Here is a 25,224-nt window from a genome sequence, read left to right as displayed (position 1 = left end):
TCTAGTTGGCAGAGTTGGAGGCCGATTCCCACTCTAGTGGTCTTGGATGTTCATGATTGCTCTTCACTTGAGTCAAATTGGCACACTAACTATTTATGGTAAATGTCTATTTTGGGTAAGTAAGAGTTTCCATCTTTTTCCATCTTTAGCAGGGTGCCTGATAGCTTGGTGGCAGTATTGAGATATAGTATAGTTATTTAGAGACTTACTATTTATAGTAAGTAAGTCATTGTTGAGGTGTTGCTATGTTCACCAGAGGCGTCCGAGCTCATGTTGTTTGCAGTGATTGGCCCACTTGTCAGTTGGTTCAGCTTGAGGGACTTACTATTTATATTAAGTCAATTATTGCTCATGCTGTTGTTTTTGGCAGTGCACCTAGACTTGTTATTAACAGATTTAGTCAATTTGCTCAGTTTCAGGAACTACTATTTATAGAAAGTCAATGGATGTTAGAGAGGGATCCTTACTATATTTAGTAAGGCAGTTGGATGCACAATAGATACAATGGTTAACTCCCAAGTTCATACAGGAATGAGAAATAATGATTAGTTTTGGAGTTATGTTATTTTAACTTACTAATGAAGTGATACTTATTAATAATTAGTGATAAAGTACAATTATAAAGTAATATTTTCACTTTATATCAATGGTGCCACTTATTGACTGAAAAGTCATTTAATAAAGTGCATCACAATAATATGATATAATTCATGGTTTAAGTGCACTTATCTAAAATAGAGATAAGTGTTTAACAAAGTATACTTTATATTGTGCACCAAAAGGAGAGGTTATAGTTGAATATTACAATTAAATTACAACAAAAACAAATGGTTTCAAAAGCTAAGTAATTTTTAAGTTATGGGAAGAGTATTTGCAAAGGTATCTCTTGGAGAATAATAAAAAAGCCAAGGAAAGAGAAAATGGATTCATTCATGATTTTGTGTTTGCTTTTGTTGTGTGAAGAGAAATTTGGAATGAGGGTTTCAGTATTTTAGACTGATATTGGCTGATTGAAAGGCACACTGATATTTGCTAATTGGGTGACTCATTTAAGGGGTATCAATTGTGCTTGGTTGAGAATTGCACGTGAGTCACTAGAAGGTGATGTTAGTGCTCCATAGGGTGTGTTTGAGGGTTTCAAATGTCTTTGACTCATTTCTACATTGGAGTTTGTGCATATTAATTTTCAGACAAAGCTGTTAAGAATGTTAGCTTTAAGTGTATTGAAACTACTGCTATAAGATTTACAGTATACAAACTTGTGCAGACATATATATATATATATATATATATATATATATATATAGTTATGTAGTTATATATTTATATCTGTTATTGTATATTGTCATTATCTGTAGTCGATATTAATGCAAGTTGATATTCTGAGCACAGTCGTATTGACTGGGTTAATGTTCGTGTATCCATTTAGAATGTCATGTCTGTGTTGATGTTGTTCTGAGTTATCGGGCCCATGCAATTGCCTATAACCAGCGTTTGGTTTACATTAACAACTGCTCGCGACATGGTTATGAAGCGGTGCAAAGGTTATAATATGATATTGTTTGAACAAACATTTCCATGTAGGGTTGTGACTCTACTTAGATATGTCCCTCTATAAGTATTATATGATGATGCTCTGCAGAAAAATCAGAAAAATATCAATAACAACAGCATATGTATCTCAGAGCATTATCAGAATTCATTAAAGCAGATCAAGAAAGAAGAGAATAAAACTGAACTGTAGTCTCCACCAATAGGATCTTAAATTTTACATTGTATCAGAGCCTAATTGGTAGAGAGAATATTAAATCAAACATGTCAAATAATGTAAGAATAGAAGACAGACTCGAAGGTGCTGTGAACTTCTTCTCATGGAAAATTCGGATTACTACGATTCTTAACGAATTAGAACTAGAATCTTTTATTGAATCAGATGTTCTGATTCTTGAAGATGAAACAGAAAAAGCCACTTGGAAAAGGCGAAACAATAAAGCCAAGAAAATCATAGTAGACTCCCTAAAGGATCACATACTTCCATCCATATCAAATCGATAGAAAGCCTTTGAAGTATTCACAACAATCAAAAATGCATTTGAAATCAACACTCAAGCAGATTGATTACTTTAAAGAATCAACTGATGAATACTAAAATGAATAAGGGAGAAACAATCTCATCTTACTTTGGAAGGATCTCTGAAATTAAACATCATCTAAATTCCATTGGAAACAAAGTAGAAGATCAAGAACTCTCTATATTAGCACTTAGAGGATTACCACTATCATGGGAAGCATTCATTCAAGTTGTCAGCAGACCTTCGATCCCATTGTTTTATCAACTAAAGGTTGTACATTAGAAGAGTCAAGATTAATCTCCAGAGGTATTGTATCAAATCAAGAGGGAGAAAATCAAGCTCTTTTCTCAACTCCACATCATCAAGGGAAAAAGAGGAAATTTAAAGGAAAGAAACATGACTATAAGAAAAGGAATAATAAGTTCAACAGAACTGATTTCTCCAAAGTTAAATGTTACAAGTGTGAGAAATTTGGACATATCTTCAGTAAATGTCCTCAAAGGGAAAGAATCTTAGCCTTATTACCCAAAAGTAAAAAAGATGAAAATCTATTATTATACATTGCTTTATCAAGTGAGATAAACTCAAATGAAAGTGTGTGGATAATAGATAGTGGTGCTTCCTGACATATAACAAGATTTAGAGAAAAAATTGAAACACTTGAAAATTACATATTTGAAGGAGTCACTATTGGAGACAACTCCACTCATCCAGTCAAAGGTATTGGGACCTGTTCTATTCAACTAAGGACTGGGGTTACATTAAAGTTGAAAGGTGTTCTATTTGTACTTGGCATAAAAAGAAATCTAATTTCAATCTCTGGATTAACTGATGAAGTATTTCAAGTTGCATTCAACAAAGACAAAGTTTGTACTGGCCTAAAAGCTCAAATCTAAAAAATGCCATCACCATAGGGACCAGAGATGGGACCTTATATTATCTATGCAACATTCAAAAACAAGCTCTTAGTCATGAAATAACAAATTCTAATGAAGTTTGGCATAGGGGGCTTGGGCATAGTGGTTTTAGTTCACTACCAAAGATAGAAAAAAATAACCTCTGGAATACCAAACCTAAATTCTAACCACATAAGTATATGCAAAGGATGTGCTCTAGGAAAGAACATTAAAAAACCTTTCCCTCCTAGTCAACATGAGTCTAAATCAATCCTGGAACTAATTCACTCTGATTTATGTGGGCCCATGCCAACTCTCTCTCTAGGAGGTTACTCCTATTACATAATATTCATTGATGATTACTCTAGGAAGACTTGGATTTTCTTTCTAAAAGTTAAAGAATCAAATGAGTTGTTATCAAAATTCAAAGAATCCAAAGAATTGGTGGAAAATCAAGTGTCAAAGAAATTAAAACCTCTAAGATCTGACAATGGGGGAGAATATACTTCTGAAAATTTCAAAGCCTTTTGTACATCTATTAAGATTAAGAGGGAGAATACAGTACCTTATAATCTTCAACAGAATGGGGTAGCAAAAGGAAAAAATAGAACTATTGTTGAAGCAACAAAAACTATGCTCCATGATCAAAACCTACACTTCTCATTTTGGGCAGAAGCCACAAATATTGCTGTATACATACAAAACAAATGTCCACACTCTATTCTAGGAAATATAACACTTGAAGAAGTTTTTATAGGAAATAAACTTGACTTAAGACACTTTGGGATTTTTGGTTGTCCTGTGTATATACATTTACCTAAAGAAAGAAGAACTAAGATAGAACCATCCGGAAAGAAAGGAATATTTGTTGGGTATAGTGAAAACTTGAAAGGATACAAAGTTTATGTTCTTGGACAAAGATCAGTGGAAGTGAGTAGAGATGTCATATTCGAGGAGAACATTGCCTTAAAACTGTCTACAAGCACAGATGATGAGCCCATTACATACTTAGATGAAAGTCCACAATCTGAAATTCAGAGGGGAATATATCAAAAGAAACTAGAGTAGTACAAGATGCAAAAAATAGAAACATCTCAAATATCAACAAGAGGCCTTTGTGGGCAAGAAAAATGCTTGAAAAAAATGATATTGAACCAGATGAAATTTCTAGGGAAGTCAAGAAAACCAGAAATAATTCATGTTATACTGCACTAGTAATTGAGCTTACTAAATTTGAACCTACATCTGTTGAAGAAGCAACTGGTCAAGCGTGGAAGGATGCTATGGTTGAAGAATATCAATCAAGACTACAAAATGATGTCTGAGATATTGTACCTAGACCTAAAGTCAAATTTGTTGTCTCTTCAAAGTGGCTCTATAAAATCAAATATGCAGCAGATGGGAGCATTGAGAAACATAAAGCAAGGTTTGTTGCTCGAGGTTTTTCATAGAAGGCAGAGATTGATTAAGAAGGAACTTTTTCCTTGGTTCCTCGTTTCATTTCGGTCAGGGCAATTATTGCAATAGCAGCAACAAAAGGATGGAAGGTGCATCAAATGGATGTGAAAACTGCATTCTTAAATGGGGTCATAAATGAAGAAGTTATATTGAACAACCTGAAGGTTTTGTGATTAAAAATAAAAACCTATATGCATGTAAACTAAAGAAAGCTTTCTATGGCCTTAAACAAGCACCTCGAGCTTGATATGAAAGAATCGACAGCTATCTCACCAAATTAGGATACTCTAAAAATGAAGCTGATCTTAACATCTATTTTAAATTTCTAATGGAGATATGATCATATTGGTCCTTTATGTTGATGATATCTTGATAATAGGTGAAGACCATCTTTTTGCTAAATGCAAACAAGATCTTGCTGCTGAATTTGACATGAAAGACTTAGGTTTACTACATTACTTTTTGGGTCTAGAAGCATGTCAAAAGGAAGATTACATATTCTTAAATCAAGGAAAATATACTTAGGATATTCTGAATAGATTTGGGATGATGGATAAGAAGCCACTTGCAATTCCAATGGAAACTAATCTACACAAGCTAAAAGAGGAAGCAACACATTCAAAATCTATTGATCCTACCCTTTATAGACAAATAATTGGATCTCTCATGTTTTTGGTAAACACTAGGCTTGATATTTGCTATTCCACAAATGTACTGTCACTTTCTATTTGAGCCTAAGAAAATACACCTAATGGCTGCAAAACATGTTCTATCAGACATAATTGAGTCACAATTGTATGAAGCGTATGTTGTCATTCTCTATCAGTAAGTAAAGTTCTTAGTATATGCTTGTATATTTACACTGCTGTTCACTTTCATATTTATATATATATATATATATATATATATATATATATATATATATATATATATATATATATATATACATATTAATGCAAGTTGATATTCTGAGCACAGTCGCATTGGCTGGGTCAATGTTCATCGTGTATCCATTTGGAAAGTCACGTCTGTGTTGATGTTGTTCTGAGTTGGGGCCCATGCAATCACCTATAACCGGCGCTTTCTTTACATTAACAACTGCTCGCGATATTGTTACGAAGCGGTGCAAAGGTTATAATATGATCTTGTTTGAATGGACATATCCACGTAGGGTTGTGACTCTACTTAGATATGTCCCTCTATATTATATAAGTATTATATGATGATGCTCTCTAGAAAAATATCAATAATGGCATATGTACTCAGAGCGTTATCAGAATTCATTAAAGCAGATCAAGAAAGAAGAGAATAAAACTGAACTGTAGTCTCCACCAATAGGATCTTAAATTTTACAAAAGCTGTATTCAATTTTAGATAATACCACAAGTTGCGATCCATTACCGTGTTTTCTATATTATGTGCTTAGTAGTTTCAGATTTCAACTACTTTGCATGCCATGTGTTTGTGAAAATATCTAATTTGCTGTAGATGTACATTCCACATGTAGAAATCATATTTTTGCATTCAAAAAGTCAAAAAAGATTGCATTTGCATTTTAGTTCTTTGTCTAGATATCTTGGTAATCATTTGCAAGCATATAAACTTCATTTGAAGACATTCCAAGCAAGCAAAAATAATCTGAAAATAAATGACACTGACATAGATCTTGCATGCAAAGTGTTTGACAAAATGTCAAACATCTAAAAAGTAAAGCAATTTGGTGTTTGTTAGACTTAGAACCAATAGGGGTTCTTACAGTGGTATTGGAGCAGTTTCCTGCCATCTTTATGGGTTTGAAACTAGAATTTATATTGATAACACATTTTATATTATTAGAGCAACTAGCACACTTTTATTTTTCTGTGGGTTTTGAAGATATGTTATGGTTGCTTATAGAAAGTACCTTGCACTTCCAGAAAAGATTAGAATGGAGTGTGACAAACCAAAAATAAAATAAAATAAATCTTAGCAGCCAAATGCAAAGAGCATCTTGAATAATATCCAACAAAAATTAATGCTTTCACAACAAAGATTAGCTCAAGGTTTGCAACTGAATGAAGATTGAATGCAAAGGTTAACCCATAGTAATTCTGATTTTTATGACAGCAGTCTTCCTCTTGAGCATGAAGAAGGATTGAAAGTTTAGGAGTTGTAGGGGTGACTTTGGGTATTAGTACTCATGATATTAGTGCCAAGAATGAAGATTGCTTGGAAATTTTGTCCCATAACAGCTCTGATTTTCATCACAGTAGTAAGAAAATTTCGTATAAGAATGAGACGACAATGTTTATACATGTGCAGGGTGGTACTAGTGAGTTGTCGCATGAAGGTACTCAAGAATTGGGTATGCATGATGCATTATCTATTGAGGACTTATATCTTGATGAGTCTGATTTCTCAAATTAGATTTCGAATATTATCTCTGGGAGTGTTAATGTGTTAGTTCAATCGGGATAAAATATTATTGAAATTATGAATATATTTGTGTAATATATTATAATAATGTTTCAATATATTAGTTTGTTATTATTATTAGTGCATAAGACATTAGAATGTTATATATATATATATTAAAATTAATAAAATGATGTCTATTCATAATGTTATGCATAAACAAATCAAAGTAAAGACTGATCGTTCTGACCGATTCAATGTATTAAGTAAAGTTTATGTTGGTCTTCATTGTATTTTGTTTTGTATTAACAAAAACCATCAGGGCCTGCAGTTGATACACCAGTGAACACATACAATAAAAGTCTTCAGTGGTTTCATTGCAGCGTTTTCTTCCATTATATATTGCAGCTGTTACTTCCATTCAAAGTCAATTTGATCTTGCCAGTATCAACAGTTTCTCAGAACAGATAAAGCAGTCTGCTATCTGTTTTATGGTCTGCATACATTTCATTATTCAATATATATTCTCTCCCTGTGATATTGATTATAATATCACAAGAAAATCACTATTAGGAATTTGACTAAGAATATATATATATATATATATATATATATATATATATATATATATATATATATATATATATATATATATATATATATATATATCAGAAATTATAATTCTCAACCACAGTAAAATGTCTGATAATCTTAACACCTCTATCATGGGTCCTTAGTTTCTCACCAATCCATACTTCACAAGCTGGCAGGATGCTATTACTGATACTGTTGTGATGACCCTTACTGATAAGATCCGGAATCTATCCAGAAAAATAATTGAATCCAAGAGGCTATTCTAATTAATAGATAGTTTTGTATTTTTTGGATATTCTTCAAATGGTGTACAAGCAAATTGAAGTTCATCAGATCAGTATACCTTAGTATATATGCCCACACGCAGAGGTGGTGACTAGTGGTATTAAAGAGTCAGTTTGAATTCCATTCAGCTGCCTAGGGTTTTTATACTCAAGAAGTGTGATGAACGTGTTTAGAGAATTTTGTCATCAAGGCATGAAACATAAGTTACAGCCAGTGGAAAAAGAATGATTTTGTTTTGAAATTCTGAAAGTGTTTTCTCATCTTCCCTAGTGCTATTTGTATTTCACGCTTTCTTAATTGTAGAAATCATTCCTCAATCAATGAAAGGTGACTGACAAGTTCCTTCTTCAATTGAAGTAGCAGTAACTGGCAAGTTCATTTCCATATTTAACTGATTCTTACTGGAAGTGACTACACTCTTTAACTTCCTGAATTCTAAGTGCTGTTAAGCTGAGTTTTTTTATTCTAGATACAGACAGTGCAGTTATCTAGTGCTGTGAGTAAAAAGGGGGCATGAGAGAATATTATGTTTTTGTCTTCTAGTGGTAGAACTACATGTGCTTCTACATATTCATCTTAATAATGAGGGACTGCTCCATTTTGTTGACAGTTTTGCTGCCGTGAACACTGTTATTCTGCCACTTCTTTTTCCCATCTTCTTTTTAAAGGACATGTTATTCTGCCACTTATTTTTCCCATCTTCTTTTTAAAGGACATCCTCAACTTGTGGAGACCTTTGTGCTATCCTTAGTGAAAATGATAATTGTAAAAACTAATTTGTATCTTTGAGTATATTTGAATTTTTTTCTTTTCTGAATACTGGTTCATAAATTGGTCTCTAAATAATATAAGTTCATTCATAAATTGGTTCATTAATTTTATATATTTCTCTATATTATTTGAATCTTTGAGAGTGGACTATTCTGTATTTTAATTTATGAATAAGTTCATTTCCTTAACTTATTCTTACTGGAGATAACTACACTGCTAACTTCTTGAAATCTAGCTTAGGTAGAGCAGTCACCTATTGCTGTGAGTTGAAATGGGACATGAGAGAATATAATGTTTTTGTATTCTAGTGCTAGAACTACATGTACTTCTGCATATTCATCTTAATAATGAGGGACTGCTCCATTGGTTGACAACTTTGCTGCCATGAACACCATTATTCTGCCACTTCTTTTTCTCGTCTTCTTTTTAAAGTACATACTCAACTTGTAGAGAGCTTTGTACTATCCTTAGTGAAAATGAAAATCATAAGAACTAACTGGTATCTTTGAGTATATTCAATTATTTTTTTATTTATACTTATAATTGATATTTTATGTCCCCTTTGTCAATTTTTTTGTGTAACTGTTAGATCCAGAATGGTAAGACTATGCGATATTATCTATCGATAAATGTTTGCTTAGGGAGCTGCTATATTATGGTTTTCATATTATGATTTTATATCCTTGTTCATGGCTGCTCTTCATTGTTTTGAATCGTTGATATTTTGACTGGTCTTATATTTACAAGCTTTCAAATCTGTTTAGTTTTTGGGAGATAAGTAATTGTGTCAAAATTTATGGTCAAATTATTGTTATCCATACGATTAGTAGACCTAGAAAAGGTTGGCAATGCTGTTGCTTCTGCAGGTTTGCTTCGATATATATTGTCATATACCATTTCTTTCTTTATTATCTTTATGTTTTAATGTTATCAAGACTTGACCTTTTTTGCACACGGTTGCTTCATTTCTGTTCCATTGTTCTCAGATCTGGATGACAAGCTTTGAACGGTGTTCACAATTCCTGAAAAGGAGCAATTCTGTCAGTCCTGAAGTGGCTCTAGAGACTGCAACAGCCTTGCAGGTATTAAAAGGATAAATTTTACTTTTAAACTATGGAGGAAAATGTTATATTGTTTAAAGATTATAAAAATTTATCATCTTAAGGTATACATAACATCTTGAATCATAATAACCAATATTTTTGAAGGGACAGGTATTTTATATGAAAACAAATGCATATATTATCAAATCTTAAACCTTCTTTGTTATTATTGCAATTATTTTTGAAAATGTTTGGTTTTTGTACCCTAGCCTACCATACAATGACTGTTCATTTGCATCATAAGGTTACAGTATGAGATGTTATCTTTATAAACTGAGCTTTGAGGTTTTATTAATTGCTCATAAAATTGGTCTAGACATCAAAATTTTCACTATCTCAAAAAAGCTAATATTTGATGTCCCTTTCATTTACTTCAGATGAAATTGGAGAAAGTGACTCGCCGAGCTCAAGAACAATTTCAGCTTGTATTAGAAGAACAAAGCAGGTTTCCACCATATTTTTCTCCCTCTGTTATGGTTTTGTCACTTTGTGTAAATGCAACAAATAAGAGAATAATGCATAATTGCAAAACTAAGTCATTTCTTAGTATGAATATTGTTGGAAATGTAATGATGATTGAGTGACTAAGAGGGGGGATGAATCAGGAACCACTTAAAATTTCTTTCTCTTAATCCCACTTTATTTGATTATCTAATCTACTTGTATTCATGGAACATAAAGTAATAAAATAACAACACCATAACACTTTGACACAATATATGGTAACCTAGAAACCCTCCAAGGAGAAGGTAAAACTGGGGTGGGGATGACGCCCACAATGCTTCACTACTGTAGTAATAAAGTTGGCCTGTTAAGGCTTACAAATGATCACTTTTGATGATCTGCTCGGTTAAGAGTAAGTAGGACTATAGTTGAAAAATTTGGTTTCAACAATATTTCGGCTGATGCAAAAAATTTGAAAATCTAGGAATCGACAAAAACTTGGCAAAAAAAATCGGCAATAAATCGGTACTTTTATCGAGCATTTGAAAATATACAATTTTGTCGAATATTCTTAAGATGCACATATACAACAAATTTGCAAAACATATAATGATTTGCGATATCCACCATACATTAATCAAAGTGAAGAAATAGGTAGACTTTGAGGACCTAGCTGATAAACAACCACTTATAATTAGAAAGTGTCTAATAAGAGACAATTTAATATTTTATAAATTTGTTAAAATACTATTATAAATTTAGTAAGATATATTAGAAATCTATTAAAATCTATTAATACATATTATAAATCTATTACAGTATTACTATTAAAATATATCAATTATAAATCTTTTAAAAAATACAGTCAATACTATTAATATTATATATAAAATAGTTAAAATTGTTAAATAAAACATGTTTGTGAATTTAAAATACACGGTAAATAGTAAATTATTTACTACATTTTTAATTTTTTATTTTTTATCAAAATGAAATAATAAATTATTTAATACATCTTTGTTTTTATAAAATAAATTAAGTATTAAACAATTTTTTAAAAATCAAATATATTTTTTTTGAAAAAAGAGGGGTAAAAACTTTATTGAGCTTTAGAACATAACAATACAACACAAACAGGGCCAGAGCCCCACGAGACAACAAAAACTACAAAAAGGGCAAGAGAAGGATCATCCCCTCCCAGCACCATTTACATCCTCTATAAGAATCCTCTCCAACTCTTGACATAACTTGCTAGGCATCTGCACCCACTCATCAATTATCCCACCATCTATATTGCCAGATGCCCATTTGGCCAAGCTATCAGCTGCCCTATTCCACTCCCTTGGAATATGGGCAAAAGACACTGACTCCATCAAAGAGCTAACCTGTAAGATCTGCTGCACTATCAGAGACAATTGCCAGCTAACATAAAAAATCAAATATATAACAATTACAAAAAAATTACAAAATAAAACTAAAAATACTTGAAAGTCGATGGCACGATGTAGACAAATTCAATGGCATGATGGAGGCAAGTCAAATGCAAACAAATACAGGTCAGCTGTGAATGCTTGCTGAATGTAGGGAGAGGAAGATTACTGGTGCCGAATGCAAGAGACCGAATGTCCTGAATGTTGTTACGTCAAAATCTAAATCTCAAATCTAATTCCGACGACTTGTCAACAATTTTTTATAGTGTTCTTTCGATTTTTGCGTGATAGTATTGGGAAACATTGCTGCGGTTTTTTGGTTTAATTTGCTTTTTGTGCATTTTTTCTGGCCTGCATATTGTTCCGCGAAATATCACGGTTTTGGTGAAATATTGCTATTTTTTCAACTACGAGGAGTGCTAGGTCCACCTTGTGAAAGGATTGATACAATACAATAAAGTATTTACTGGCTTAGGAGATTTTGCAAGGATTGTTAGGTCTACTTGGTTAGAGAATTTGAGACTGATACACCTGTTAAGATAAATCAACATGTTAATCTCTGCTGTGCAACTTTGTTTGCTGATAAAGATCTTTTGAATAATAAAGTGATCACCTGACTGTGATAGATGAGTCTCTACTTTGCCTTTGTACTGCTTGATAGCCTTCCCAATCAATTTGCTCTTCCATTATACATATTTGCTTATGATAATAAATGTAACTCCATGATATCTTTGGATGAAACAAGATGTCTTCCTTATATCGCGATCCAAATAATAACTTTGCATTAGGTTGGCTATAATAGCATTCCAATAGTTTCAAAAAAAATTACCAAGTTGGCTCAGTGCTGATACTTGGGTCCAATAGCTTACTCGGGTGATATGGAAACACTCAGGCAACACTGTCAACTCGGCTGACTCTGGCACTCGGTTCACATTGATCACTCGGCAAATTCAACAGGCTTGGTTCACACTACTCTGCTTGCTCGATTCTTATTCTGAAACTAACTCAGTTTACACTAGAGCTCGGTTGACACTATTAGCTCGGTTCATACATGAGCTCGGCGAATACTCTTCTATTTGGTAGCTCCTGCTATACTGACTTCCATGATGACTTAAGTGTTTTGGCACTAATTGACAACATCTCTTGCCATAGGGTCAACAATCTCCCCCTTTGGCATTAGTGACAAAAACACTTGTCATGCACAAAATCTTCAATCAAAATTTTTCAGTCAAACTCCCCCTTTGTATGTGCTCTGTTCTACAACTCGGTTTGAATTGAAAACTTCGCAAACTCTTTTTTTGTTTTTTAAAAATTGTTTTTGTTTATCTTCTTTTTATATATCTTTTATACAATTCCTTTTCTATACAGATCTCCCCTTTATATATATATATATATACATATTTTCCCCCTTGTTTTTGTTACAAATGCCAAAATTTACAAGGTTATGCCAAAATGAGAGAGGAAATCATGATGTACCTTCAAAATTAAAGATATAGTCTTATCCCAATTATCTTGCAATACCTTTAAGATGTGCAGATCTATTTGAAGCTCGGCTGATAACTCCATAATGCGCTCTTGATTAGTGTCTTTGCATGTTCAATTCTTTTCTGCATAATATCCATATGGGGAATCATCATGCTTTGAATGTCTATCAAAGTTGCTCTTATTTTGGCTTCTTCTCTTAACAGTTCTGTATGAAGATCTGTAAAAAATCTGACTTTTTCAAAATGAGTTGAGTTGGAACTTGGGTTAAGTGCCAACCGACTAGCACTAGCCTTCAAGTCCATATCAATCTTAGCCAGTTTATCCTTAATTTCTTTGGTGAAATTTCTTGTATCACTCAATTTTACAAATAAGGATTAACATTATTTATAACATTCTCCAATGTAGCAATAAGAGCAGATAATTCTACTTGGTCAATAACAATTTTCTATGCTACATTTTCGAGAACTTTTCTTTCAAACTTCTTTTCAGCCTTTTCAAGAAGTTTTTCCTGACCATCTTCATCTTCATTGAACTTATGTACACTTTCAATTAGTTGTTCAATGATGGGGACCTTTTCATTTACCTCTATATACAGTGTATCCAAAAATATTTCTTTGATGTCCTCAAGGACTTTGCTTTTGTCCCTTTGTAGTCTCAACTTCTGCTGCTTGGCTCTTTTCTTCCAAAGCTCACCCATTATATCCATTTGCTTCGCAGAAAGATTAGATTGGTCCCAATTTGGAATCACAATCTCTTCGTCTAGCTCAATATCATCAATAATTTGTTATTTTCCTTTGACCTTGGCAGCAGATGTAGGTATGATTTCTTTCCCTTTGGCTTCAATACTCTTTTCTTCAATGCTCGATTGATGCTTGTCTTCTTTATCTCCTTTTTCAACTTGGGAGAAGTTAGAGCCTATTGCTCGGTTACTACAGGGGTGGATGAGGGATTTTTTGTTTCTACCTCACCTGCACTCGGTGAAGGTAAAATTTCATTTCGTTCTTCTTCACCACTCGGTTGAACTATGTTCAACTCTTTAGAGCTTGGGTGCTGCCTTGTTGAACTCAGAGCTTGATGGAGTGGATGGAAGTGATGCCATGACCTCTATTGCAATTTTCTCAGGATTAGACTCTTTAAATAGTCTGAACCTTTGGTAGATTTTCCTCTTCTTTTAGATCAAAAATGTTTTTCCACGTATTGGATGTGGACTGTATAACATCCTTAATTTTATTGGAAATTTTTTGAAAAGCTTTGAATATAAGAGTTTGTTTGTTTTCATATTTTGACATTGCCTCCTTTAGTTCCTTCTCAGAGCAGTTTGGCATTAGCTTCCTTAGAGTCTGCTCTTTGATGTCTTTCTCTATCTTGATTGCATTAGTCCAATGGTGAGAAACAACTTTTAGTAAGGTTTTAGGAGCATGACCTTTTAGTTCATTAGGGTCATACTTCCATCCAGCCATTTTCTCTACTAATGCCTCTTCAATATGTTTTCGCTTCTCTTTATTTATGGAATCATATTTGAAGAATTTGAATCTTGCCATTCCACTTCCTTCCCTAATTGATTTTAGTTGTTGCTCAAAAGTTGGTGGGGGCTTCTTTAGTGAGATGATTGGAGTGTTATCTTCATCATCGTGCCTCAATTTCTCTCGTCTTCCTAGGCTTTGTGGTAGTAATCATAGGAGTAGAAGAGCTTGCTGATTTCCTTGATGGTGTTTTTGCCTTCTTCTTTGGAGGTTCCTCTGCCTCTTCTTCTTCATGATCACCTTCCTCTTTTTCTTCCTCTTCTACATCATCATCTTTACCCTCGGTAAGCATGAGGGGGGAATCAGATTTGGCAAATTTCTTCGCCAGGTTTTCAATCCTTTTCTTTCCTCTTTTCAAAATTTGAGGAATTTGAATCTCAAGTGAGATTTTGGTCTTGGCTTCTTCATAAGTCCCAAAATAGGTAGCCTTAGGGTCCACTGGTTCATTGATAAGGGCTTTAATGATGTCTCTTGTTTCATCAATGTTAACTTCATAATCCAATGGTTTCACCCATGCAATCCTAGGTCTGACTGCTTGAATATGAACTTTGTCACAATCAACTAGGAAACTTATGTCTTGCTTATAATCATCAACCAATTGTTTAGGGATCCTAAACCTATTTTCACATCTTTTTCTTGAAGTTCTCAAAATATGCATCAATGATGCCATTTAAATTCTCATCCATTTCATCAATGAAATCACTGATCTGATATAGCACAGGTGTGTCCTTTAGACTTCCATACAACATTTCCTTTGGATGGAAAGAATTTTTATACATAGAAAAATAAACACATTAGAAGAGAGCCAAACTTACATGGATTGTTCTTGGACGCTCAGATGCTCTCCATGTTTTGGCTCAACTAAATAAGGTGTAGCTCAGCAAGATCAAGTGACAGGTTATTCTTTACCAACTTCAAAGCTAGGTCAACTGCTTCACAAGGAACTTTGTTGGGTTGGCTTGGACTGTAGATCTTGTGAGCTATGACATTAATTCCGAACTTGATTCCCATATTAGTAACGTTATGCAGTTTCATGCCTCTACCATCCCATTCAACTAGGATTAGCTTAGACAATACTTCTTATGCTAGGGTTTTGGTTGCCTTGGACTTTTCCAACATTGGGTAACTAGTGATTTGATGGATCATCTTCTTGGTGATTAAGACTGGTTGCTCGAGCCAAAAAGTCATGTCGTGGACTCAATTAAATACAAACCTGATCCACTTTACTTGAAAGTTCCTCGGTATATGAAGGATGTGGGTCAATCCCTTAACTTCTAAATGCTTATGTTCGGGTTTCAACGCTCCATTCTCACATAACACTCTGTATGCTTGATCTAGCTCGAAATTACCCAATTCTTGAATTGAAAAGTGGTAAAATGTCCTTACATCATGAATTAGGAGTACGTTTGGAGGGATGATTGAGTGTGCTCCCTTGGGATCCTTTTCAACGATTGCAGGGTAGAGTTTGAAATTAGGTGCTTTGCAATCTGCGTTCTTGACCAACATTTCAGAACCCTTCTTGACCTTTGAGCTTGATGAAGCTGCCATGATGCACGGTTGATGAAGAACTTTAGATAATAAACTTGCTTGTAAACTTTGCTCGTCAACAAATTTTCTCAAGATCATTCGGGGGCTCGAAGAATGCTCTACACAGTTTGATCTCTGAATTTGCAGTGAAAGAATAAACCTTTGATTTCTCATTTTATTAGAATTTCAATGTTTAGGGCCTCATTAATGCTCTGTACTATGGTAGGTGAAATAAGCTCGGTTAAGTCTTCAAACTCAAATAGATTGTGAAGCTCGGTTAGAATTAGCTGCCAACCTGACTTTGCTTAGTTAAGTCATATGACTCGGTAAAGTCATAGAACCTAACCTTGCTCGATTATGCCTGGAGAATAATTCGGTAATGTTTGACAGCTCGTTTATAACTGAGACTTGACTCTGCTAAAACACGATTCTTGTATTTGTCCTAGTGCATATGATATGCTGATTTGGACTTTCTTGCTTGCTTGACTGGAATTGGTGTAGGATCTTATTTTGTTCAGAGGTGATTGAATCACCCAACTCATTGACTTGGGTGTCAATGACTTCAGAGTTTTGACTTGAGCTTTATAGAGATTTCCTTACCCATTGTTGATTCCTTTGAGTCTTGATCTCATCAATCTTGGTTTTGCTTTTGTTTTCTTCATTAGTATTTATAGTAGCTCTTTTCATGCAGTTTCTTGCTAAATGACCAAGTTCTTTGCATACATAGCATCTTTTGATAGGATTCCTTTTTCTGAAGTGAGTCCTCATACTGTTTTCTCCAATCTGTCCATATTCTCCACATAGATAACATCTGTACCATGTGTTGTAATCCCAACTGATAAATGCTTCTGGTCTTGGTCCAATATTTCATTGCTTTGTTTTGCACTTTGAGGATTTATGACCTTGCTTGTTGCATGCAAAGCACTTCCCTTCAAACTTTCGTTTGTCTTTACATTCAATTGCTCTAGGACTAGGCTTATTGCAAATGTAGCAATTTTCATTGAATTTTGACTTTCCATTACTCCAACATTTGTTTGATGAGTGTCCTATCTTTCCACAATGATTGCATGTAGGCCTTGTTGATGTGAGTTTTGTACCACAACATAACATATTAGCAATTGAATATCTAATACAGAGTATCAAACACACAATTCCTCTTTTGAAAAGTTAATACTCATGGGACATGAGAATAACTCCAATGTTCCTTACACTTGTGGATACTCGCTCAATTTTATCAATGTGATTTGCTGGTAATCACATAGGCGGCTTTATGCTATTCATTGAGGATGACTTGGATTTTTGGTGAGATGGTGATGATTTTGTATGAGTGCCAGATGATGTTGATGGTGATAGTGATGGTGGAGGATGTAGCGCCAGATAATGTTCATTGTGCGAGGAGGCAATAATGCTTCTGATAACTTCTACCTTCCTAACTTTCTTTGAGTGAAATTCGACTACTCAACTACTCGCTATTCTACTCCTACTCCTATGAATGGAAAGATTAGCAAATGGATGGGGATCGAATCTAATGAAAGCTTACTAGCGGCTCCACCTCCATAGATGCAATGATTCAAAGGAAAGAGAACTAGTTTACCACACAAGGCTCCCTAACTAGTGGCTAAGATGCTAGTGGCCTAGTTGTAGATCCCTATCAAACATTCACTAACATCACCATACAATTAGCCATCTACTTCTACTCTAACAACATGAAACGAAATCCTACTTTAGTTTGAGAGATGAGAAGAACCATGCAATACGCCAAAATGATCATGTATATCCACCATGCAAACCACAACAATCAATAGAGAACAATTTTGATAGTATTTTGGCAACAATTCTCCAACATAACTCCTTCACAAATGAGAGCAAAATGGTCTTATATAGAGGCCAAAATTACAACCAATGGCAGAGATCAAAAGAAAAATCAACGATCCAGATTGGATCCTAGAATCCCTAATTAGGGTTGCCACCCCATCGGCCAATTAGAAGACACCACCTCGTCGATGGACCAATGAAAAAATGAAAAAGTGGCAACCAATGAGAAGACACCAAAATGGTGGCCAATCAGAATTAAACACTTGTTCTATTCTACAAGAAAGAGAAATTTCCGCTTTGGCTTACATCAAATGATCTTCTAATATAACTCTCCCTTTTTCTTTCATTCTCTTAGCTAAGGCAATGAACCTAGCTAGCCTTTCGTTGAATTCTTCCATGGGAGGACAAGGTGTATAGTTTATCTTGCGCTTAGCCGATTTCATCAGGCTGCTTGCTGCCAATAGTGTCTTCTTATGATCCTTCTCATATTCTTTTGCAAATCCGATAAAGGCATTGAAGAAAGAAAGGGGGTTCAAATGTTTCTTCTTGATAGCAACCTTTCCTAACTCATCCAATCTTGATCCAAGTCTTGTCTCATTGATATTCTCTTCTCTGATGTCTTCAAAATCAAGTGTCATCCCAATGTCGCTTATCATGGTTGAAATGGAAGTGTCGATGCTCGGGCTGTGATGTGCAACTGCCTTCTGTATCTTCTTTGCCAAGGGGGATTGTCCTTTTTTTAGTCTATCCTTTATTTGTAGCATATTTACTGTACCAATATTGGTATCGGTTATTCGCCTCATTTTTGAAAAGAAAGTTGTTTTGAGCACCATATCCTCTTTGTCTTTTTTAGTGTTTGTTCCCTTAGGGTTCTTACTTGCACTAACATCTACCATCTCGTTAACCTATGATAGGATGGTTGAGTGGTGGATAATGAATGCAAGAAGAACCAAGGGAGACAATATCTAGACAAGAACGAAAGAAGGAAATCAGCTTAAGGACCCCTTTCAACTCTAAATGATTTCAAATTACTTTTACCAATAGCCGGGTCTTCTTTTGGAATTTAGGATCAGACTTCAAGAATTTCAAATCAATTGCAAATCTCGAAGCCCTAGTTGGAAAAAATCAGAATTTAGTGCTCTCGGAATTGTCCACCATCTACCCAAAAAATCAAACCTTTGATCGCAATAACCTCCTCCAAATAAAATCGCCCAAATTAGGGCAGAAATCACAGCCTTTCAAAAAAATCAGAATTTTGTCTCCCACAAAATTCGGCCCCCACAAAATTCGCCAAGCAAGAAGCATACAGATCTGCCCTCCAAAAATCGCCAATCATGGGGAAGCAACTCCAAACTATCTTTAAAAAATTGCCAACACAATGCCAATTTGCCCTAGCTAGAAAAATCAGCCAAAGAAGATAACAATCTGCCTTAGGAAAATCGCTCAAAGAAGAGAAAATCTGCCCTTAGCCAAAAGTCGCGTAAGCACCAAAGAGGAGTGAGGAATGAGGAGAAAAGGGGAAAGAGTTTCCTCTTATATCCAATTCCTATACTCTTCTTAGTTGGCCGACTGGGACCGTGGGAGCAAGAAAAATATTAATTAGCACACAAAACTGGCCCCCAATTAAATGCTTAGCCCAAAATTAATTTTGCCAAGATGAAATTTACTTTTTTAAATTGCCAATTAGATCAAAATTGGAAAAAGAAAGTAAATTATGCCTTGGAGATGCTAAATGTCATCATTTAATGATGATCTAACAATTAATATGTCATTAAAATTAGATTTTGGCTAGCCAAAAGCCATTTTTCAATATTAAATTACCAATTTCATTAAAGGCTTAAAAATCTTCAAGACAATTTAATCCATTAAAAACCAATTTTTTGTAATTTAATTCAAATCAATTTTGCCTAGTAATTTAAATTTTTTGACAAAAAAAAAATCATTGTTAGAGTCTAAAATCAATTTTGCAATTTGATTTCATCTTCACAAAATTAATTTTCTCACCAAAGAAAAATTTAAGATTTTCCAAAAACTCAAATCTAACAAAATTTCACTTTTTCAAAATTATCCAAATTTTCAAACGAAATTGTCTAAATTTTCAAACGAAATTGTTTAAGTACAAAATTTACAATTTTATCCTGCCAAGTGTTGCTCTTTGAAATTTGTCCGACCTAAGGATGAAATTGGTTGTTCTAGAAAATTAAGTTGAAACCGGGTGAAAATAAATCTAACTCTCTCCCTTCTGGCTTGAAGGGGTCTGAGACATAAAATTTTCAAAAAAAAAAAATCAAATTTTTTTGGACAATTTCAAAAATTTGCCAAGGCGATAAAAAAGGGGGTCCTCAAATTTTTTTCGCGCGATGGTGAGAAAACCTCACAACAGGCCTTTTGTTCTTTTGAGCTCCTTGCTTTGATGATTCTCCTTGTTCAATGTAACCCAATCCTGTTTTCCCTTTGTGTCTCTTCTGAGATAGCTCAGCCAACCGATTCATGTTTTCTTGTGATCTCATCATTCTTTCATTAGTTTCTTTTTATGCTCTAAGATCATTCTTGAGTCTATCATTTTTTGTCCTTAAATTGACGACTTCTTGATTTGCACTATTAAGTTGATTTATCATATCTGCCTAATGTAGTGAAAGCTAGTGGATTTCATTGTCCTTTTCTTCTAGTTTGGTGTTGAGTAATCTTTTGTCTTCATCTTACATCTTATTATCATTTTCAGCTTTGTTCATTTGTTTCATAACTTCACATAACTTGACTGAATGAATCTCCTATTCTCTTTTTAATTTTCCGACTTCTTGCAGAATGAGGTTCCTTCCAAGTAGATCTTCTATAATTGCATCTGCTTAATATGAACTCCTTTCCCTGCAAATATCTTCAATTCTTTCTTCTGTGTATAGATTGTCATTCATCTGTACTGGTAACTCTTTTCTACATTTCAGATATTGAGAGAGTTGATTCTTTAGTTTCTTTATTTGTTCCAAGGCCACATGTAGATCCAACTTTTTATTCTCAATGGCTTTCTCTAGCTTGTACACTTCCATTGCTCCTAATATTTGGTCTGAAGCTGTTAAACTTTTGATAAGAGAACCTTGCTTTGATACCAATTGTTGGAAATGTAATGATGACCGAGTGACTGAGAGGAGGGTGGGTGAATCAGAAACCACTTAAAAATTCTTTCTCTTAATCCCACTTTATTAGATTATCTAATCTACTTGCATGCATGGAACATAAAGTAATAAAAGTAACAACACCATAACACTTTGACACATTATTTGGTAACCCAAAAACCCTCCAAGGAAAAGGTAAAACTGGGGTGGGAATTGTTAGTTTTATTTGGATCTTTGATAGATAAAACAATTAACCCAGAAGCAATATAACTCTTATTTGAATAACAGTGAGTAACCTGTTGTTTGAATATTGCAGACTTCTGGGACTGTAGAAACAAAGTCGACTTCCCTTTTGTATGCTACTGATTTTGGAATGGCTTCTAATGAACTTGCAAGTTATATATGCAATGGAGAATATTGATAAAACAAAGTGCAGACCGCTGATACAAAAATGCCGTGTATTGATAATTGTTTTATCAGCATTCTGCAATGTTCTTAATATATAAAGTGGAGAGTCATGACTCCCGAAGAGTCATGGGCCACGTAGAGTCATGCCTCTTCAGGGGCATGATTTTTTACGTATGATTAAGACGTAGCACAACTTTGTCTGCTGGTGATCATTATATCAAGGAGTCTGATCACATAGTAATGTGATATTATATATTTGATTGCCGATACACATACAGATATCTACCGATGATTATTATAATGCAAATGGATATTATCCAAAGCACATATATATATATATGTATATCTATATGTATGTATATATATGTAGATATATATGTGTATATATATGTATATATATGTGTATATGCATTGAATTTAATAATCAATAGCAACAACTTTATCTGTTATTTGTTACACATAAACAAACATTAGTATATCAGATAAATAATTACTTCTACTGATGCTAAAACATTAACACTCCCTCTTTAGCAAGGGATAAGTAAATACCATAAGAATTTCAGTATAGAAATTTAATCACTTTATCTTATCTTCATACTACAAAATTACGAACACTTATCATAATGCATATTTAAAATCTCTAATTGTCTGAAACAATATCTGGAGAAACCACAATAAGAATGTTACCTATGATCTCTAATTGCTCGAGGCAGTGTCTAGAGATGTCCATAGGTTTTCATGATCTCTAATTGCTTGAGGCAATGTCTAGAGATGTCCATGAAAATATGTTACTCATGATATCTACTTGCATTTAAGCAATGTCTAGAGATGTCCATGAAAATTTGTCACTCATGATCTCTACTTGCACTTTAGCAATGTCTAGAGATGTCCATGATAACAGGTCTATTATTTACAAGATCATCACCTTGTAAATAATTACCTTCTAAATAAATATGTCCATGAAAGATCGTCACCTTTCATTACATATATGATGCTACTAAACAACACAATAGAAGCATAAACTCACATAAATTAAAAAATAATTTAATATTCAATATTACAAATTAATCATACCAAGTTTTTCTCTGAAGTATTTCAACTTCACTTTAGCAAGAGGCTTGGTAAAGATATCAGCTATTTGCTCATTAGTATAGATGTACTCTAGTTGAATGATTCGTCGATTTACCATATCTCGAATGTAGTGGAAAGGAATTTCAATATGTTTGGAGCGATTGTAGAAGACCAGATTGTTTGAAAGCTTGATGCAACTTTGATTATCACAATGAATCACAGTGGGCTTCCAAGGTCTTTTAAACAAATTTGCTAACAACTTCTGTAACCATATCGCTTCTCTAGCACCCAAGGAGGATGCGATGTACTTTGCTTCGGTGGAACTTAAAGCAACTAGAGTTTGTTTTCTGCTGGTCCAAGCAATCATGCTAGATCCTAAATTGAAGCAATATCCATAAGTACTTTTACGTTCAATGGGACTGCCTGCCCAATCAGAATTTGAATGTCCATGAAGTTCGATGTTGACTTTCTCATATTTGATTCCCATTCCAATAGTACCTTTTAAGTATCTCAAAATGTATTTTGCTGCATGTAGATGTATCTTCTTTGGTGCACACATAAACTGACTCAAGGTGTGAGTAGCATAGCATATGTTAGGACGAGTATTAACCAAATACATTAAAGAGCCAATAATCTGCCTGTAGTAAGTAGAATCAGTAGGTTCAAATTGGATCACATCATCTTTCAACTTATGTAAATTTATTTCCATAGGAGTAGCTGCAGGGTTACATTCTATTATCCCAAATTCAGTTAAGATATCCACAGTGTATTTTCCCTGATTGAGAATAATGCAGTTATCTTGCTGCTAGACTTCTAATCCAAGAAAGTAGTGAAATAGACCTAAGTCTTTCATTTCAAAATCTGCTATGAGTTCTTGTTTGCATTTCTTTATTAGATGTTCATCACTTGTTATCAATAAATCATCAACATATAGCACAAGAATAATCATATCATCACCATCAGTTTTGAAATATAAGTTACAATTAGCTTCATTTTTGGAATATCCTAACTTCAGTAGATAGTTGTCTATCCTTTCATACCAAGCTCTGGGAGCTTGTTTGAAACCATAAAGTGTTTTCTTCAATTTACAAACACGAGTTTTGCTGTCATGAGTACTAAATCCTTTCGGTTGCTCGATATAGACTTCTTCAATCTTGCCATTAAGAAATGCTGTTTTGACATCCATTTGATATAGCTTCCATCCCTTGGATGCTACAATGGCCAAAATGGTTTTGACTGAAGTGTATCTAGCAACTGGAACAAATGCTTCTTCATAATCAATGCTTTCTTTCTGAGAGACCCCGTGCTACAAATCTGACTTTGTATTTTTCAATGCTGCCATTAGATGCATGTTTAATTTTGAACAGCCATTTCGAAGAAATGACTGATTTGTTCTTTGGTCTTGGTACAATATGCCATACATCATTTTTAATATAGAGTTATATTCTTCAATAATTGTTTCTTTCCAAGATTGATTTGAAAGTGCTTTTTCAACATTAGAAGGTTCTGATTTTATAAGTTGAGTTAACAATACAACATAACATGATTGATTTCTAGTCCTTTTGCTTTCTTGAATTACTTCATCTGGTTTAACCTAATTTTCTTCTATCATTTTTCTAGCCCAAAGAGGTCTCTTTTTATTATTATTAATGTTTTCAGAATCTCTATGATTCGACATAGATGAAGGTTCAAAATCATTCTCCCTCTCAATTTCTGTAGGTTGATCTTCTTCAGAAATAGACTCTGTAATAGATTCATCATTGTTTCTGAAAATTTTAAAAGCTTTGTCTTCTTCAAATTTCATATCTCTGCTAATTTCAATTGTTCTTTGACCTGGAATGAAGATCCTGTATCCTTTCGTGGTTTTACTATATCCAATAAATATTCCCTTCTTTCCGGAAGGTTCTAATTTTGCTCTTTTCTCTTTTGGTATGTGGATATAAACTGGACATCCAAATATTCGTAGGTGACTTAGGTTAGGTTTAATGACTGTGAATATTTCTTCTGGAGTGGTGTTCTCTAATACTGATTGTCGGCATCGATTTTGAATGTAGACTGTTGTGTTAGATGCTTCAACCCAAAATGAATAATGAAGATTTTGATTGTGCAACATTGCTCTGGCTGATTCAACTATAGACCTATTTTTCCGTTCAGCAATTCCATTCTGTTGAGGATTATAAGGTACAGAAAACTCCTTAATCCCAACAATAATGCAAAAGTTCTTAAAAATATCAAATATGTATTCACCCCCATTATTTGACCTTAGGGTTTTTAATCTTTTGTCCTGATTGGTTTTCAACTAAGGCTTTGAATTCTTTGAATTTGGATAAAACTTCGGTTGATTCCTTTTGTTTCAGAAAATAGATCCAAGTTCTTCTAGAGTAATCGTCAATAAAAATTATATAGCAGAGGCACCCATTAAGTGAGGGTATTGACATAGGGCCACAAAGATCTGTGTGAATTAGTTCAAGAATGGATTTGGATTTATGATCACTTTTAGGTAAGGATTCCTTAGTATTCTTACTTAAAACACATCCTTTGCAAATACTTAAATGATCAGATTTTAGATTAGGTAAACCTTTTACAATTTTCCCTATAGATTATAATGCTCGATAGTGAAGGTGACTTAGCCTCCTATGCCAAATTTTAGTGGAATTTGAAGTTTCATGACTAAGAGTTAGGTTTAGATTCTGATTATTACAAAGTTTATAAAGACTTCCATCTCTAAATCCAATGGAAATGACTTTCTTAATATTAGAGTTCTTGGCCAAGATAGAACTCTGTCTTCTTGAAATGTAATTCTGAATCCTTGATCAGTAAGACCAGAAATAGAGACTA

At 33.8% G+C, this 25,224-nt stretch overlaps 1 protein-coding gene across 1 annotated transcript in view; it reads left to right on the top strand.

Annotated features, from left to right (window-relative positions):
• The window catches only part of LOC149580147 (calcium-dependent lipid-binding family protein), a 321,232-nt gene that overhangs the window by 108,252 nt on the left and 187,756 nt on the right, over positions 1 to 25,224 (top strand). The window contains exons 17-18 of the mRNA XM_089789740.1: positions 9,457 to 9,552; positions 9,951 to 10,018. Of these exons, the coding sequence (XP_089645866.1) occupies positions 9,457 to 9,552; positions 9,951 to 10,018 (164 nt within the window). The remainder of the gene's footprint in view (positions 1 to 9,456; positions 9,553 to 9,950; positions 10,019 to 25,224) is intronic.

The sequence above is a fragment of the Cupressus sempervirens genome, chromosome 1 (assembly GCF_028749045.1).
Source record: "Cupressus sempervirens isolate cs-2001-9-10 chromosome 1, ASM2874904v1, whole genome shotgun sequence".
Lineage (NCBI taxonomy): Eukaryota > Viridiplantae > Streptophyta > Pinopsida > Cupressales > Cupressaceae > Cupressus > Cupressus sempervirens.
This window is presented reverse-complemented; position numbering and strand designations above follow the sequence as displayed.